Raw genomic sequence first — 17,967 nt, 5'->3', positions numbered from 1 at the left:
GGAAGATTTAGTGCTGCAAGGGATTATGGGTATTTGTTTTGTTGTGTTTATGTTGTGTTACGGTGCGGATGTTCTCCCGAAATGATTTTGTCATTCTTGTTTGGTGTGGGTTCACAGTGTTGCGCATATTTGTAACAATGTTAAAGTTGTTTATACAGCCACCCTCAGTGTGACCTGTATGGCTGTTGACCAAGTATGCCTTGCATTCACTTGTGTGTGTGAAAAGCCGTAGATATTATGTGACTGGGCCGGCATGCAAAGGCAGTGCCTTTAAGGTTTATTGGCGCTCTCTACTTCTCCCTATGTCCGTGTACCACTCCGTACAGCGGCGTTTTGAAAAGTCATACATTTTACTTTTTGAAACTGATACCGATAATTTCCGATATTACATTTAAAAGCATTTATCGGCTGATAATATCGGCAGTCCGATTTTATCGGACATTTCTACAACGGTCTGAATTGGTCCAGGTTATCCGGGACTGTTATTACTGACGGACAGGTGTCGCGGTGTGACTGCAGCCAGGCATGTAAGAAAACCCTCGTCTCCATGGCAACATCTCTGTCGCTTCCACTCATTTGCCGCTTTTCCACTAACGCAGGGGTAGGCAACCCAGAATGTTGAAAATGCCATTTTTGAGCCAAATCACACAACGCTGTCAAGCGGCATTCATATAAAACTCCCGGGCCGCACTAACATTAGACTTTCATATTAAGGTGGGGGACGCAAAATAACGGGCCGCGTGTCTGAGACCCCTGGGCTAAATAATTATCCGTTGAGGGTGTTATCCAGCTTAGTTTCACTGTCGTCAACTGACCAAAAACTGTTTTTATCGTCTCAGAAATATTTTTAAAGTGAGAAATTTGTTGTCAAAACTGGATCTGGAAATGATCCTTCATGCACCCCCGAGGACACCTCAATGATGGACGCTTTTGACCTCCCTCCCTTCTCAACAACACCTGGAGTCGAACTTTTTCAGATCGACCTCAGTCTACAAAAACATTACACCATCACACCCAAGACAATTGGGCACACACGCACACACTTCCCCTCCCCCACCCCACGCCTTCACCACCGCTTGTTTTTCCCCTCCGGGCCTTCCAGGGCTCCACTCGCACTGTCTCGCATTGACTATTGCAATTCTCGTTTCACCCTTTTCAACAAGTCAACGCCAAAGAGACTTCAGACTGTACAAAATGCGTCTGCCAGACTTTTGACCGGTGCACCCAGAACAGCCCATATCACCCCCGTTTTATCCAGTCTTCATTGGCTTGCAGTTCAATCCAGACATTAATAGTAGCTACTATCCATCCATCTTCTAATGCTTATCCGGGTTTGGGTCGCGGCCAAAGCTTGTAGCTTTAATTTTACTTGAATTGTTGTTTTACTATACCTATGTTTTGTACAGGGCTTTGTGATATTATCTGCAAAAAAGGGTTTATGAACAAGTTTTACTTACTTACTATTGTAGACACAGCCTGAGACTGCTGTTATTGCGCCCACAAGAAAACAAATTTGTGGAGAGGCGGAGCCAACGGTCCATGGCAAGATGGTGGCAAGGAGGCGGAGGATGCGGCAGAGCAGAGAGGCGGGGCTTGCTGGGAGCGACGCCGCCACAATCTAAATCGGGTGCGTGGCACACACACCGGTACACGATTAATTCATCTCCTTCTGCTGTATAAAAGGGGAGAAGGAGGAGAGTTCGAGGAAGGAGTTGGAGAGCCCGCAGGAGCAGATGAAGAGCGATCAAAGAGCGACAGAGAGCAAGCCAGAGAGGACGACGACGACGACGGCTTCGGCTGAAAGAGCGGACCGTGAGCAATCAGTGGAAAGGAGCAGCTGCAAAGCGATCCGACCTACACAAAAGACAAGTGTCAAACCTGCTCAAAAGCATGTCCTTCCTGGGTGGTCCACTGAACCCGAGCGACGACAGCAAGCAACTGTCACACCATCATAGCACAACATATGCTTTTTGCTTTATTGAAACTGCTTTGTGAAACAGTACTTTGGTACTACACAAAGGCGAGCAACTTAAACCAATGTGTCAAACAAATCGAAAGGAACTAGTCAAGGACCGTCCCAATGTTTAAGACAGATGACACATTAGCCATGCAAAGACCAAATCTTCAGGCGTTGTTTGGCATCGGAGTTGAGAAAGGTTGGCTTCTTGGCGCGCTGCCTTATCAAAGGTGGGTGAAAGGTCACTTCTCCCTGCCACAGTCGGTGCACAGCATGTTGTCGCGTTGGGTGAGGAATCCTCGTCCCACTAGCGAGACGGAGCACTGCACGCAGTTGAAACACTCGCTGTGCCACTGGCGCTCCTCGAAGGAGATGTACTTTGCTCCGGCCAGACCTGAGTAAAACAAAACAGAAGGAATACAAAACATGCACTTCCTGCGTATTTTGCATGAAGGACGTGTAATGATATAGGGTAGCGCCACTCACTGGTGATGGGCTTAGTGCAGCCAACACACTTCTTTGCGTAGAGATCGCTGAAGCACTCAAGGCAGTAAGCGTAGTTGTCCTTGGAGGTGAAGCGCTGGCCCGAGAGTTGCTTCTTGCAGCTAATACACAGGAAGCACTCGCGGTGCCACGGCTTTTCTTGGTAGGTCACTCCGCCGGTGGTAATGGCCTAGTGGACCACATACACAAATACTTAAAGGGGAACATTATCACCAGACCTATGTAAGCGTCAATATATACCTTGATGTTGCAGAAAAAATACCATATGTTCTTTTTAACCGATTTACGAACTCTAAAAGCGTGAATTTGGCGATTGAAACGCCTTTCAATTGTTCGCTGTCGGAAGCAATCTGCCATTTTCTCAAACACATTACTCACAAGTCAAATCAGTTCTGTTATTTTCCGTTTTTTCGACTGTTTTCCGTACCTTGGAGACATAATGCCTCGTGGGTGTGTTGTCGGAGGGTCTAACAACCTCGAACAGGGACGGATTCAAGTTGACTTACGTGGAGTGTGCTAATCAGACATATCAATGTCACGGCATGTTAACCGACGCTAATATGCTATTTAGGCTATCTGTATGTACATATTGCATCATTATGCCTCATTTGTAGCTATATTTGCACCCAGCCTTTCCCTCCACCCGCATTTAATGCCAAACAAACACATACCAATCGACGGATTCAAGTTGCACCAGTGGTCAAAAGATGCGAAAGTCCCTCGTTTGTTCTGTTCTGTCGTAGCATCGCTACCGACCATAGCGATGCTACGACAGAGATGGCACAGAGATGTGTGGATATCCTGCGACACTCAGAGCAGATGCATTTCCAACGATAAAGTCAACGAAATCACAAAGGTGAGTTTTGTTGATGTTATTGACTTATGTGCTAATCAGACATATTTGCGCACGGCATGACTGCAAGCTAATTGATGCTAACATGCTATTTAGGCGAGCTGTATGTACATATTGCATCATTATGCCTCATTTGTAGCTATATTTACATCCAGCCTTTCCCTCCACCCACATTTAATGCCGAACAAACACATACCAATCGACGGATTCAAGTTGCACCAGTGGTCAAAAGATGCGAAAGTCCCTTGTTTGTTCTGTTCTGTCGTAGCATCGCTACCGATGATAGCGATGCTATGACAGAGATGGCACAGAGATGTGTGGATATCCTGCGACACTCAAAGCAGATGCATTTCCAACGATAAAATCAACAAAATCACAAAGGTGAGTTTTTTTTTTATGTTATTGACTTATGTGCTAATCAGACATATTTGCGCACGGCATGACTGCAAGCTAATTGATGCTAACATGCTATTTAGGCTTGCTGTATGTACATATTGCATCATTATGCCTCATTTGTAGCTATATTTGCACACAGCCTTTCCCTCCACCCGCATTGAATGCCAAACAAACACATACCAATTAACAGATTCAAGTTGCACCAGTTGTCAAAAGATGCAAAAGTCCCTCGTTTCTTCTGTTCTGTCGTAGCATCGCTACCGACGATAGCGATGATACGACAGAGATGTGTGGATATCCTGCGACACTCAAAGCAGATGCATTTCCAACGATAAAATCAACGAAATCACAAAGGTGAGTTTTTTTTATGTTATTGACTTATGTGCTAATCAGACATATTTGCGCACGGCATGACTGCAAGCTAATTGATGCTAACATGCTATTTAGGCGAGCTGTATATACATATTGCATCATTATGCCTCATTTGTAGCTATATTTACATCCAGCCTTTCCCTCCACCCACATTTAATGCCAAACAAACACATACCAATTGACGGATTCAAGTTGCACCAGTGGTCAAAAGATGCGAAAGTCCCTCGTTTGTTCTGTTCTGTCGTAGCATCGCTACCGACGATAGCGATGCTATGACAGAGATGGCACAGAGATGTGTGGATATCCTGCGACACTCAAAGCAGATGCATTTCCAACGATAAAGTCAGCGAAATCACAAAGGTGAGTTTTTTTGATGTTATTGACTTATGTGCTAATCAGACATATTTGCGCACGGCATGACTGCAAGCTAATTGATGCTAACATGCTATTTAGGCGAGCTGTATGTACATATTGCATCATTATGCCTCATTTGTAGCTATATTTACATCCAGCCTTTCCCTCCACCCACATTTAATGCCAAACAAACACATACCAATCGACGGATTCAAGTTGCACCAGTGGTCAAAAGATGCGAAAGTCCCTCGTTTGTTCTGTTCTGTCGTAGCATCACTACCGACGATAGCGATGCTATGACAGAGATGGCACAGAGATGTGTGGATATCCTGCGACACTCAAAGCAGATGCATTTCCAACGATAAAATCAACGAAATCACAAAGGTGAGTTTTTTTTATGTTATTGACTTATGTGCTAATCAGACATTTTGCGCACAGCATGACTGCAAGCTAATTGATGGTAACATGCTATTTAGGCTAGCTGTATATACATATTGCATCATTATGCCTCATTTGTAGCTATATTTGCATCCAGCCTTTCCCTCCACCCACATTTAATGCCAAACAAACACATACCAATCGACGGATTCAAGTTGCACCAGTGGTCAAAAGATGCGAAAGTCCCTCGTTTGTTCTGTTCTGTCATAGCATCGCTACCGACGATAGCGATGATACGACAGAGATGTGTGGATATCCTACGACACTCAAAGCAGATGCATTTCCAACGATAAAGTCAACAAAATCACAAAGGTGAGTTTTTTTTATGTTATTGACTTATGTGCTAATCAGACATATTTGCGCACGGCATGACATCAGTGTGTAAAGGATATCCCCACATGGGCTCAGGAACACTTAGGAAAACCACTGTCAGTAACTACAGTTTGTCGCTACATCTGTAGGTGCAAGTTAAAACTACTATGCAAAGCCAAACCCATTTATCAACGACACCCAGAAACGCCGCCGGCTTCGCTGGGCTGAGCTCATCTAAGATGAACTGATGCAAAGTCCACATTTCAAATTGTTTTTTAGAAACGGTGAACATTGTGTCCTCCGGACCAAAGAGAAAAAGAACCCTCAGGACTGTTCTCGGTGCGAAGTTGAAAAGCCAGCATCTATGATGGTATGGGGGTGTATTAGTGCCCAAGGCATGGGTAACTTACACATCTGTGAAGGCACCATTAATGCTGAAAGGTCCATACAGGTTTTGGAGCAACATATGTTGTCATCCAAGCAACGTTATCATGGACGCCCCTGCTTATTTCACCAAGACAATGCCAAGTCACTTGTTACAACAGCGTGGCTTCATAGTAAAAGAGTGTGTGTACTAGACTGACTTGCCTGCAGTCCAGACCTGTCTCCCATCGAAAATGTGTGGCGCATTATGAAGCCTAAAATACCACAACGGAGACCCCGGACTGTTGAACAACTTAAGCTGTACATAAAACAAGAATGGGAAATAATTCCACCTGAAAAGCTTAAAAAATGTGTTTCCTCAGTTCCCAAACGTTTATTGAGTATTGTTAAAAGAAAAGGTGATGTAACACAGTGGTGAACATGCCCTTTCCCAACTACTTTGGCACGTGTTGCAGCCATGAAATTCTAAGTTAATTATTATTTGCTAAAAAAAAAATAAAAAAATTTACGAGTTTGAACATCAAATATCTTGTCTTTGTAGTGCATTCAATTGAAAATGGGTTGAAAATTATTTGCAAATCATTGTATTCCGTTTATATTTACATCTAACACAATTTCCCAACTCATATGGAAACGGGGTTTGTATATATAGCCCGGCCCCCTGCCAAATTATTTTAAACCAATGCGGGCCGCGAGTCAATAAGTTTGGGGACCACTGCCTTAATGTGTTAAGAAAAAAAATATTTTCTATACAAAAGTACATCACCTCGACTAGGTTTTATGGAATAATACCTAAAATAATAAAGGCTGCAAAAATCCTTCCAATGTTTAAAGCCGTGGATAAAAATACTATGCAAAATTATCGACTCATGCCAGTACTACCCACTTTTTCAAAAGTATTTGAGCGGGTCGTATAAGATAGGTTAAGTGGTTTCATGAATAAAATGCGTATTGTAACTCCATGTCAGTATGGTTTTAGAAAACAGCACAACACAACAATTTTAAATCTCATTGAAAAGGTTTACGATGCTATTGACAAAGGCAAATGTGGCGTGGGTGTCTTCCTTAACTTGACTTGAATGTTTTTATCATCCCAGAAAATACTTCTAAAGTGAGAAATTTGTCGTCAAAATAGGATAATTTTATCTTGTATTGACTATTGCAGTACTGCATCAAAAACCGACATCGGTGTGTAAAGGATATCACCAAATGGGCTCAGGAACACTTCAGAAAACCCCTGTCAGTAACTAAAGTTCATAGCTACATCTGTAAGTACAAGTTAAAACTCTACTATGCAAAGCGAAAGCCATTTATCAACAACACCCAGAAACGCCGCCGGCTTCGCTGGGCCTGAGCTCATCTAAGATGGACTGATGAATATGTGTGGCTCATTATGAAGCATAAAATACGACTACGGAGACCCCAGACTCTTGAACAACTTAATCTGTACATCAAGCAAGAATGTGAAATGATTCCACCTGAAACGTTTCAAAATTTGGTCTCCTCAGTGTCTAAGCGTTTACTGAGTGTTGTTAAAAGGAAAGGCCATCTAACACAGTGGTAAAAATGCCCCTGTGCCCACTTTTGCAATGTGTTGCTGCCATTAAATTATAAGTTCATGATTATTTGCAAAAAAAATATTTGTTTCTCAGTTCGAACATTAAAAATCTTGTGTTTGCAGTCTATTCAACTGAATATAAGTTGAAAAGGATTTGCAAATCATTGCATTCCGTTTTTATTTACCTTTTACACAACGTGCAGACTTCACTGGTTTTGGGTTTTGTAGGGATCGTAAAAATGAGGACAATACTGTATTAAGATCAACAGGATTATAGAAATAATGCTACATACAAAATTCTTAGGCATTTATATTAATGAATTCATACATTTTAAAAATCACATTGACGATCTGACAGCAAACCTATCAAAATATGTTGGCTCTCTGCCTCTGGAAGCACTTCCAATCATGTATAGATCCTTGTTTGAACCACATCTAAATTACTGCAATAGTATACTTCCATCCATCCATCCATTTTTTACTGCCTGTTCTTCTTTGGAGTCGCGGGGGTTTCTGGAGCCTATCTCAGCTGCATTTTGGCGGAAGCCGGGGTGCACCCTGGACAAGTCGCCACCTCATCGCAGGGCCAACACAGATAGACAGACAACATTCACACTCACATTCACACACTAAGGCCAATTTAGTGTTGATTATCTCGATAAATTAAAAATCCTTCCAAAGAAAGTAATACGAGCCATAACATGGTCGGACTTTAATGCTCCCTCAGATCCACTCATTTACCCCCACACCCCCGTTTTATCTTGAGGGAATTGATTGATTGATTGAAACTTTTATTAGTAGATTGCACAGTTCAGTACATATTCCGTACAATTGACCACTAAATGGTAACACCCGAATAAGTTTTTCAACTTGTTTAAGTCGGGGTCCACGTTAATCAGTTCATGGTAGGAAAAGGTGTGGCTACAATATCAACTTATATATTAGAGTGGTTTTAGAAATACAGTTGTAAATCTGTCATGATGACAGCATTCAAAGCAATCCTAAATGTGCGATTATCTCTATAGAATTTGAAAATACTTTAAAGACTTGGTCTTCACTTGATTAAATAAATTCATTAATTTTTTTACTTTGCTTCTTAAAACTTTCAGAAAGACAATTTTAGAGAAAAAATACAACCTTAAAAATGATTTTAGGATTTTTAAACACATATACCTTTTTACCTTTTAAATTCCTTCCTCTTCTTTCCTGACAATTTAAATCAATGTTCAAGTAAATTTATTTTTTTTATTGTAAAGAATAATAAATACATTTTAATTTAATTCTTCATTTTAGCTTCTGTTTTTTCAACAAAGAATATTATTATGATTAAAATTCAAAATAATTATTCTGGCAAATATAGAAAATCTGTAGAATCAGATTTAAATCTTATTTCAAAGTATTTAAAATTTATTTTCAAATTTTTGTTCTGGAAAATCTAGAAGAAATAATGATTTGTCTTTGTTAGAAATATAGCTTGGTCCAAATTTTAATATATTCTGACAAAGTGCAGATTGGATTTTGACCTATTTAAAACATTTCATCAAAATTCTAAAATTAATCTTAATCAGGAAAAATTACTAATGATGTTCCATAAATATATATATATATATTTTTTTTCAAAAAGATTCAAATCAGCTAGTTTTTATCTTCTTTTTTTCGGTTAAATTTTGAATTTTAAAGAGTCGAAATTGAAGATAAACTATGTTTCAAAATTAAATTTAAATTTTTTTTCCTGTTTTGTCCTCTTTTAAACCGTTCAATTAAGTGTTTTTTTTCATCATTTATTCTCTACAAAAAACCTTCCGTAAAAGGAAAAAAAATGTATGACAGAATGACAGACAGAAATACCCATTTTTTTTATATATTTAGATTTATTTATTAAAAGGTAAATTGAGCAAATTGGCTATTTCTGGCAATTTATTTAAGTGTGTATCAAACTGGTAGCCCTTCGCATTAATCAGTACCCAAGAAGTAGCTCTTGGTTTCAAAAAGGTTGGTGACCCCTGCTCTAAACAAACCAGAGTGAGTTCAAGGACCGCCAAAATTAGTGGGACAAAATGGCGCTCGCCAAATACTCGAACCAGTGAGGCATGTTTAACAAAAACAGTAGGCTTTTTATCAATTAGGGAGGTTTGTGTCATGTTTTTCCTCCGACAGAAACTATACTAAAACAAAAAATATATTTTTTATATTTTTTCCCCCTCATCTTTTACCGTTTTTCATACATTTTGGAAAAAGCTCCAGAGAGCCACTAAGGCGTTACTAGAGACCCCCGATGTAGACTAAGAAAACCAGGGAGACCAAAATGATGATCTGCTACTGAAGTGACCAGTCGCCATGATCATGTGACCCCCCCATGGTCCTTTCGAAACAACCACTACATTTTTTTTTTGCCAGGGGCCGGCCCTGCTCCAAATGACCGTTCTTGACGTTGATATTATTCCACTAGGATTAAAAAAATGGAATTTCCTTACCAAATGTGATTTCCCGCTCACCTAAAGCGAAGCTCTGAGCGGCGGGCTTACCTTCTTACAAGCGCAGCACTGGTAGGCGAACTGTTTCTCGAAGCATCCCACGCAGAAATAGCCGTCGTCTTTAGGGATGAAGGACTTGGTTCCGATAGGCTGCTGGCAGCGATTGCACAGGAAGCACGTCTCATGCCAGCTTTTGCCCTTGTATTCCATTTTACGAGAACCTGGCACAAGCACAGGGGAGCAGCTCACTCAGCCAGTATGCGCCACCGTACCTTTATGGCGGCTCAAAATAGTCCCCCAGTTATCTCTTACGCCAGGACGCACTAACATTAGTGTTTATCTTGGAAGGGGAGAAGGGGGGAGATTAAGTGCATAGCGTTGGAGTATTATATTGCTTTTTCATACCGGTCATGTGACAGCATAATATCAACTTTAAAGGCCTACTGAAATGAGATTTTCTTATTTAAACGGGGATAGCAGGTCCATTCTATGTGTCATAGTCGATCATTACGCCATATTGCCATATTTTTGCTGAAAGGATTTAGTAGAGAACATCCATGATAAAGTTCGCAACTTTTGGTGCTGATAAAAAAGCCCTGCCTGTTCCGGAAGTAGCAGATGATGACATCACAAGGGTGAGGGCTCCTCACGTCCTCACATTGTTTATAATGGGAGCCTCCAGCAGCAAGAGCTATTCGGACCGAGAAAACGACAATTTACACATTAATTTGAGCGGGGATGAAAGATTTGTGGATAACAATATTGATAGCGAAGGACTAGAAAAAAAAAAATATATATATATATATATATAGAAAATAAAGGCAATTGCATTGGGACAGATGCGGATGTTTTTAGACACATTTACTAGGTTATCCATCCATCCATCCATTTCTACCACTTATTCCCTTTTGGGGTGGCGGGGGGCGCTGGCGCTTATGTCAGGTACAATCAGGCGGAAGGCGGCGTACACCCTGGACAAGTCGCCACCTCATCGCAGGGCCAACATAGATAGACAGACAATATTCCCACTCACATTCACACCATCCATCCATCCATTTTCTACCGCGTATTCCCTTTTGGGGTGGCGGGGGGCACTGGCGCTTATCTCAGGTACAATCAGGCGGAAGGCGTTGTACACCCTGGACAAGTCGCCACCTCATCGCAGGGCCAACACAGATAGACAGACAACATTCCCACTCACATTCTCACCATCCATCCATCCATCCATCTTCTACCACTTATTCCCTTTTGGGGTCGCTGTTGCCTATCTCAGGTACATTCAAGCGGAAGGCGGCGTACACCCTGGACAAGTCGCAACCTCATCGCAGGGCCAACACAGATAGACAGACAACATTCCCACTCACATTCACACCATCCATCCATCTTTTTTTCTACCGCTTATTCCCTTGTGGGGTCACGGGGGGCGCTGTCGCCTATCTCAGGTACAATCAGGCGGAAGGCGGCGTACACCCTGGACAAGTCGCCACCTCATCGCAGGGCCAACACAGATAGACAGACAACATTCCCACTCACATTCACAACATCCATCAGTTTTCTACCGCTTATTCCCCTTTGGGGTCGTGGGGGGCGCTGTCACATATCTCAGGTACAATCAGGCGGAAGGCGGCGTACACCCTGGACAAGTCGCCACCTCATCGCAGGGCCAACACAGATAGACAGACAACATTCCCACTCACATTCTCACCATCCATCCATCCATCCATCTTCTACCGCTTATTCCCTTTTGGGGTCGCTGTCGCCTATCTCAGGTACAATCAGGCGGAAGGCGGCGTACACCCTGGACAAGTCGCCACCTCATCGCAGGGCCAACACAGATAGACAGACAACATTCCCACTCACATTCACACCATCCATCCATCCATTTTTGTACCGCTTATTCCCTTTTGGGGTCGCGGGGGGCGCTGGCGCCTATCTCAGGTACAATCAGGCGGAAGGCGGCGTACACCCTGGACAAGTCGCCACCTTATCGCAGGGCCAACACAGATAGACAGACAACATTCCCACTCACATTCACACCATCCATCCATCCATTTCCTACCGCTTATTCCCTTTTGGGGTCGCGGGGGGGCGCTGGCGCTTATCTCAGGTACAATCAGGCGGAAGGCGGCGTACACCCTGGACAAGTCGCAACCTCATCGCAGGGCCAACACAGATAGACAGACAACATTCCCACTCACATTCACACCATCCATCCATCCATTTTTCTACCGCTTATTCCCTTTTGGGGTCGCGGGGGGCGCTGGCGCCTATCTCAGGTACAATCAGGTGGAAGGCGGTGTACACCCTGGACAAGTCGCCACCTCATCGCAGGGCCAACACAGATAGACAACATTCCCACTCACATTCACACCATCCATCCATCCATTTTCTACCGCTTATTCCCTTTTGGGGTTGCGGGGGGCGCTGGCGCCTAGCTCAGGTACAATCAAGCGGAATGCGGCGTACACCCTGGACAAGTCGCCACCCCATCGCAGGGCCAACACAGATAGACAGACAACATTCCCACTCACATTCACACACTAGATATAATTCTGGGAAATCCCTTATCTTTCTATTGTGTGGCTAATATTTTAGTGAGATTAAATAGTACCTGATTGTCGGGTGTGTCCACGGGAGTCTTGAGGCCAGTCTCTGAGGGAAGTTAACGGCAGCTGCATGGACGGCGCAAGCTCAGCTGTAAGAGGCGACTTTTTACCACAATTTTCTCACCGAAAACTGCTGGTTGACATTTGGTCGGGATCCATGTTCGCTTGACCGCTCTGATCCATAGTAAAAGCTTCACCTCCGGGAATTTTAAACAAGGAATCACCGTGTGTTTGTGTGGCTAATGGCAAAATCTTCCCACCTCCATCTTTCTACTTTGACTTCTCCATTATTAATTGAACAAATTGCAAAAGATTCAGCAACACAGATGTCCAGAATACTGTTTAATTGCGCGATGAAAAGAGATGACTTTTAGCCGCTAATGGTGCTACGCTAATATGTCCTCTTCAGTCCGCGACGTTTTCAACAATAAACTCTGCGGGAAATTAAAAATTGCAATTTAGTAAACTAAAGCGGCCGTATTGGCATGTGTTGCAATGTTAATATTTCATCATTGATGTATAAACTATCAGACTGCGTGGTGGGTAGTAGTGGGTTTCAGTAGGCCTTTAAACCTCTGGAAAAAAAAAACAACTACTAAGGGGGAGTAGGGAACATTTTTGATCGGTCATGAAATAGTGCAGGACGTGGGTGGTGTACCTGGCATGATGGTCTTCTTGCAGGTGGTGCACTTGGAAGAGTAGTCGTTGGAGTAGCACTCGGTGCATAGCATCAACTCGTCCTTGGCGGCGAAGGCTTTTTCCACCAGGGAGCGGCTGCACTTGGCACATTTGAAGCACTCCTCATGCCAGTGGCGATCCTTATAGGACAGGTCCTGGACACAAGTCACATTGGACGTGGACCAGGGGTGTTCAAGCCACGGATCGCGTGTCGAGCGCAAACCGCCGGCATGTTCAGTTGGCCATAAGTTTAATAGAGAATCCGGCTCGTAATGTTACATACCATACGCCACGCTGTGGACATTGTAAGTCATTTAGGCTAATGGCCATGAATTGCACTTTGAAGTGTGAACAGGGTAACATAAACTAACGCAGAGAGTCAGCACACACGGTCACAAATCACGCAACCCGCTCACTGAACTTTGTGGATGTTATGAATTCAAAATGACACCCATTTAAATCCCCAGCAATGCATGATGGGGAAAAATGCAAAACACTCTCTTCACATTTTTAGCTGCTTGATATTTCTGATTGATTACAAAACTCTAAGGAGGTTGTCATGAAAGTAAACAAGGTGAGTCAAATTACCACATACTCTTAATATCCAATTACAGTATCGTATTAATAATTTGATATCCATTATATCAATATTATATATATATATATAAATACATATATATATATACATATATATGTATGTATATATACGTGTAAGTGTATACATACATGTATTTGTATGTATGTATGTATATATACGCATACATATATATATATATATATATAAATATATATACACACACACACATATATACTGTATTTTATATATAAATGCATATAAGTATATCTATACATACATATGTATGTATGTGTGTATATATATATATATATATATATATATACGTGTATGTGTATACATACATATATTTGTATGTATGTATGTATATATACGTATACATATATATATATATATATATATATACACACACACATATATACATATATACTGTATTTTTATATATGTACATATATGTACATATACATATATATGTTTGTATATATACAGTATATGTATATATCTGTATGTATGTATGTATGTTTATATATATATAGTATATATATATACACAGTCATATATATATATATATATATATATATATATATATATATCAACTATGTCTCCCGGCTGGCTTGGGAACGCCTCGGGATCCTCCGGGAAGAGCTGGACGAAGTGGCTGGAGAGAGGGAAGTCTTTGCTTCCCTTCTTAGGCTGCTGCCCCCGCGACCTGACCTCGGATAAGCGGAAGAAGATGGATGGATATATATATGTATATATATATATATATATATATATATATATATATTCATGCACTAGAAAACATGATCATTGTGGCCGTTAATCCTGACGTCTTCATTTTAATTTATTAAAAATAAAATCGACTCTGATTGTTGCATGAATGTTTGGTTTGTGGGCTAAAAGTGTGCGAATTCATTATCAGTCAATGAGTGTACTTAATAACATTTGTCAGTATCAAACACATGCGACATATTCCCCAAAACATATTTCAACAGCGAATATTTGATGTCACGTAATTGCAGCCTCTAATAGGTCAATAGTTAATAGCAACATTGATTTTGATTCATTATTATTTTTTGAGCCATGACCGTTTTAAAAAAAGAAAAAAAAAATGCAACTATTTCTTGTTACATTTCATCTTTTTTATGTTAGTTTTGTTTTAGTATTTCGAGAATGTGCCGGGGAGGGGGGACATTAAAAAAATTTGCTGCGGGCCGCACTTTGGACAAGTTTTTATTACGCGCTCTTTCCGTTCCTACTATTTGTTTGCTTTGTTTTAACAAAATAAGGCGGTTTACCTTGCATTGTGAACACGGTGCTGTGGGCTTTGCTTACCTTACTGTTGCAGCCAATGGGAAGGGTGCAGCTCTGGCAGCAGTTTGCAAAAAGATTCTCGTAGCACTTTGTGCAGTACTGGGTGTCCTCCTTCATGATGTACTTCTTCCCCAGCAGGGAGTCTTTGCAATAATGGCAGTCGAAGCGCTCTCTTGTGGACATTTTTGCTCTTAGTGTCTTTTTGCTGTAGTTACTCTAAAAAGCAAGAAAGGATGAACGAGGGAGGAACAAAACAAAAAGAAGCCTTCAACACTGAGTTGATATGCAGCAAGAATGAGGATGAGCTAGGAGACCCTCCGGATCCAGGCGAGTGGGGGTGGAAACGGGTGAGGCTTGGATTAGGGGGTATCCACTAGGCAAGTGGGGTTTCTTCTATAAATACTGCCGCTCTTATTAGCTGTAATCTCCAGGGAGGAGCGGACATGCTCCACCGCATCATTCTGCACCTTTTAAGGGAGCTGACGGTGCACACATCGCTAAGCCTTTTCAGCCGCCTTAATCGCTCCATCCCAGGCGTGCCCAGACACAATTAGAAATGCACTCGGACAAAAGTACTGGGACAGTAAGGAGTTCCCTTACTCTAATTCAGTGTTTTTCAACCTTTTCTGTCATTTTTTTTTCAATTGAAAAAATCCCGAGGCACACCACCGGCGGAAAATATAAAAAAAGTTAAACTCAGCAGCCGATATTGGCAATAAAAAGTAGTTCTCACAATTGTTGGATATGAATTGAAATGATAAATAACCATGCAACACTTGCAATTCACACTGTAACTTATTTGGAAGTTTTTGGTGTTTTCCTGTGTGTAGTGTTTTAGTTCTTGTCCTATTTTTGGTGGCTTTTCCTGTTTTGTTGGTATTTTCCTGTCTTCCTTGAGCGCTATTCCTCACACCTGCTTTGTTTTCGCAATCAAGCAAGTTCTTACTATCCTTCTTTGTGGGGACATTGTTGATTGTCATGTCATGTACGGATGCACTTTGTGGACGCCGTCTGCTCCACACGCTGTAAGTCTTTGCTGTCGTCCAGCATTCGGCGGCATAGCTCGGTTGGTAGAGTGGCCGTGCCAGCAACTTGAGGGTTGCAGGTTCGATTCTTGCTTCCGCCATCCTAGTCACTGCCGTTGTGTCCTTGGGCAAGGCACTTTACCCACCATCTCCCAGTGCCACCAACACTGGTTTAAATGTAACTTAGATATTGGGTTTCACTATGAAAGCGCTATATAAATATAATTCACTTCACATCCTGTTTTTGTTTACCTTGCAGCCAGTTTAGTTTTAGTTTCATTTTGCATAGCCATCCCGAAGCTTCAATGGCTTTTCTTAGCGGCACTCGCCTTTTGTTTATTTTTGTTTCAAGCGTTATATACCTTTCCTTCACACTGTTGTCTCCCCTGTCGTCTGCATATTGTGATCATGACAAACCATGTTGACATCTACAAAGCAATTATCTACCTGCTGACACCAACTGATATGGAACCGTATTAATATTTTTAACCCAATTAGGTGAAATAACATAATCTCCCACGGCACACCAGACTGTATCTCATGGCACACTGGTGTGCCGCGGCACAGTGGTTGAAAAACAATGCTCTAATTATTGGACATTAGTTAGGTCGGAGGATATTGGGTCTGAGTGCGGGCCGAGCTGCACTTTAAATCTAAATTTTAAATTTAAATTTAAATTTAAATCTAAGTCAGATTAAATATTAAATAAGGGTGATATTTGCTTATTTTCTGTCTGATAAGATAATTCTCCTCACTAAACAGATTTTATTTTAGAATGTGTTTCACTTGTTTTAAAGGCCAACTGAAATGAGATTTTCTTATTTAAACGGGGATAGCAGGTCCATTCTATGTGTCATACTTGATCATTTCGCCATATTGCCATATTTTTGCTGAAAGGATTTAGTAGAGAACATCCACGATAAAGTTCGCAACGTTTGGTTGCTAATAAAAAAGCCTTGCCTGTACCGGAAGTAGCAGACGATGACGTCACCCGTGTGAGGGCTCCTCACGTACTCACATTGTTTTTAATGGGAGCCTCCAACAAAAAGTGCTATTCGGACCGAGAAAACGACAATTTCCCCATTAATTTGTGCGAGGATGAAAGATTCGTGTTTGAGGATATTGATAGCGAAGGACTAGAAAAAAAATCAAATAAAAAAAAATAAAGTTAAAAAAAAAAGGCGATTGCATTGGGACGGATTCAGATGTTTTTAGACACATTTGCTAGGATAATTCTGGGAAATCCCTTATCTTTCTATTGTGTTGCTAGTGTTTTAGTGAGTTTAATAGTACCTGATAGTCGGAAGTGTGTGTCCACGGGTGTCTTGAGGCCAGTGTCTGCTGGTTGACATTTGGTCGGGATCCATGTTCGATTGACCGCTCTGATCCATAGTAAAGTTTCACCTACGGGAATTTTAAAAAAGGAATCACCGTGTGTTTGTGTGGCTAAAGGCTAAAGCTTCCCAACTCCATCTTTCTACTTTGACTTCTCCATTATTAATTGAAAAAATTGCAAAAGATTCAGCAACACAGATCTCCAAAATATTGCGTAATTATGCGGTTAAAATAGACGACTTTTAGCCGCGAGTGGTGCAGCGCTAATATTTCCTTACAGTGCGTCATCATTCCGTGACGTTTTTAACAATAAACTCCGCGGGAAATTAAAAATTGCAATTTAGTAAACTAAAGCGGCCGTATTGGCATGTGTTGCAATGTTAATATTTCATCATTGATATATAAACTATCAGACTGCGTGGTCGGTAGTAGTGGGTTTCAGTAGGCCTTTAAGGGTTTTAGTCCTAAATGATCTCAGTAAGATATTACTGCTTGTAGCTGAGATTTGATGACCTATTTTAAGTAAAACATGCTTGAAACTAGAATATCAAGTGTTGCAAAGCTGTGTCATCAACACTCACAAGTATAGAAGTACTTTTTTAAAGTAATAATTTCTTACTTCAAGCATGAAAAAAAAAAAATCGTGATGCCAAGCGCATATCGTTATGTCAAGATAATGGCACTAGCTAGCATTTACTTAATTTAAGAATATTTTTCAACATATTGAGCAAAAAGGTCTCTTTTTTTCTACCAAGAAAAGTGCACTTATTAGTGAGAATATACTTATTTTAAGGTATTTTTGGGTTCATTGAGGTTAGCTAATTTTACTTGTT

General features: G+C 41.3%; 1 protein-coding gene and 1 long non-coding RNA gene across 2 annotated transcripts in view; one reads left to right on the top strand and one right to left on the bottom strand.

Moving 5' to 3' along the window:
• LOC133550066 (uncharacterized) overlaps window positions 1-2,104 on the top strand; it is a 70,185-nt gene extending 68,081 nt beyond the window's left edge. The window contains exon 3 of the long non-coding RNA XR_009806228.1: window positions 1,470-2,104. This is a non-coding gene — a long non-coding RNA (uncharacterized LOC133550066). The remainder of the gene's footprint in view (window positions 1-1,469) is intronic.
• fhl5 (four and a half LIM domains 5) lies at window positions 1,953-15,168 on the bottom strand. The gene is made up of 5 exons (XM_061896091.1): window positions 14,796-15,168; window positions 12,867-13,041; window positions 9,654-9,823; window positions 2,444-2,630; window positions 1,953-2,351 (listed from the first exon to the last, which is right to left on the bottom strand). Exons 1-5 carry the CDS (start codon window positions 14,955-14,957, stop codon window positions 2,200-2,202), a joined length of 846 nt encoding a protein of 281 aa, XP_061752075.1. The 5' UTR covers window positions 14,958-15,168; the 3' UTR covers window positions 1,953-2,199.
• Between the last annotated feature and the right edge of the window lie 2,799 nt (window positions 15,169-17,967).

This window comes from Nerophis ophidion, linkage group LG03 (genome assembly GCF_033978795.1).
Source record: "Nerophis ophidion isolate RoL-2023_Sa linkage group LG03, RoL_Noph_v1.0, whole genome shotgun sequence".
Classification (NCBI taxonomy): domain Eukaryota; kingdom Metazoa; phylum Chordata; class Actinopteri; order Syngnathiformes; family Syngnathidae; genus Nerophis; species Nerophis ophidion.
This window is presented reverse-complemented; position numbering and strand designations above follow the sequence as displayed.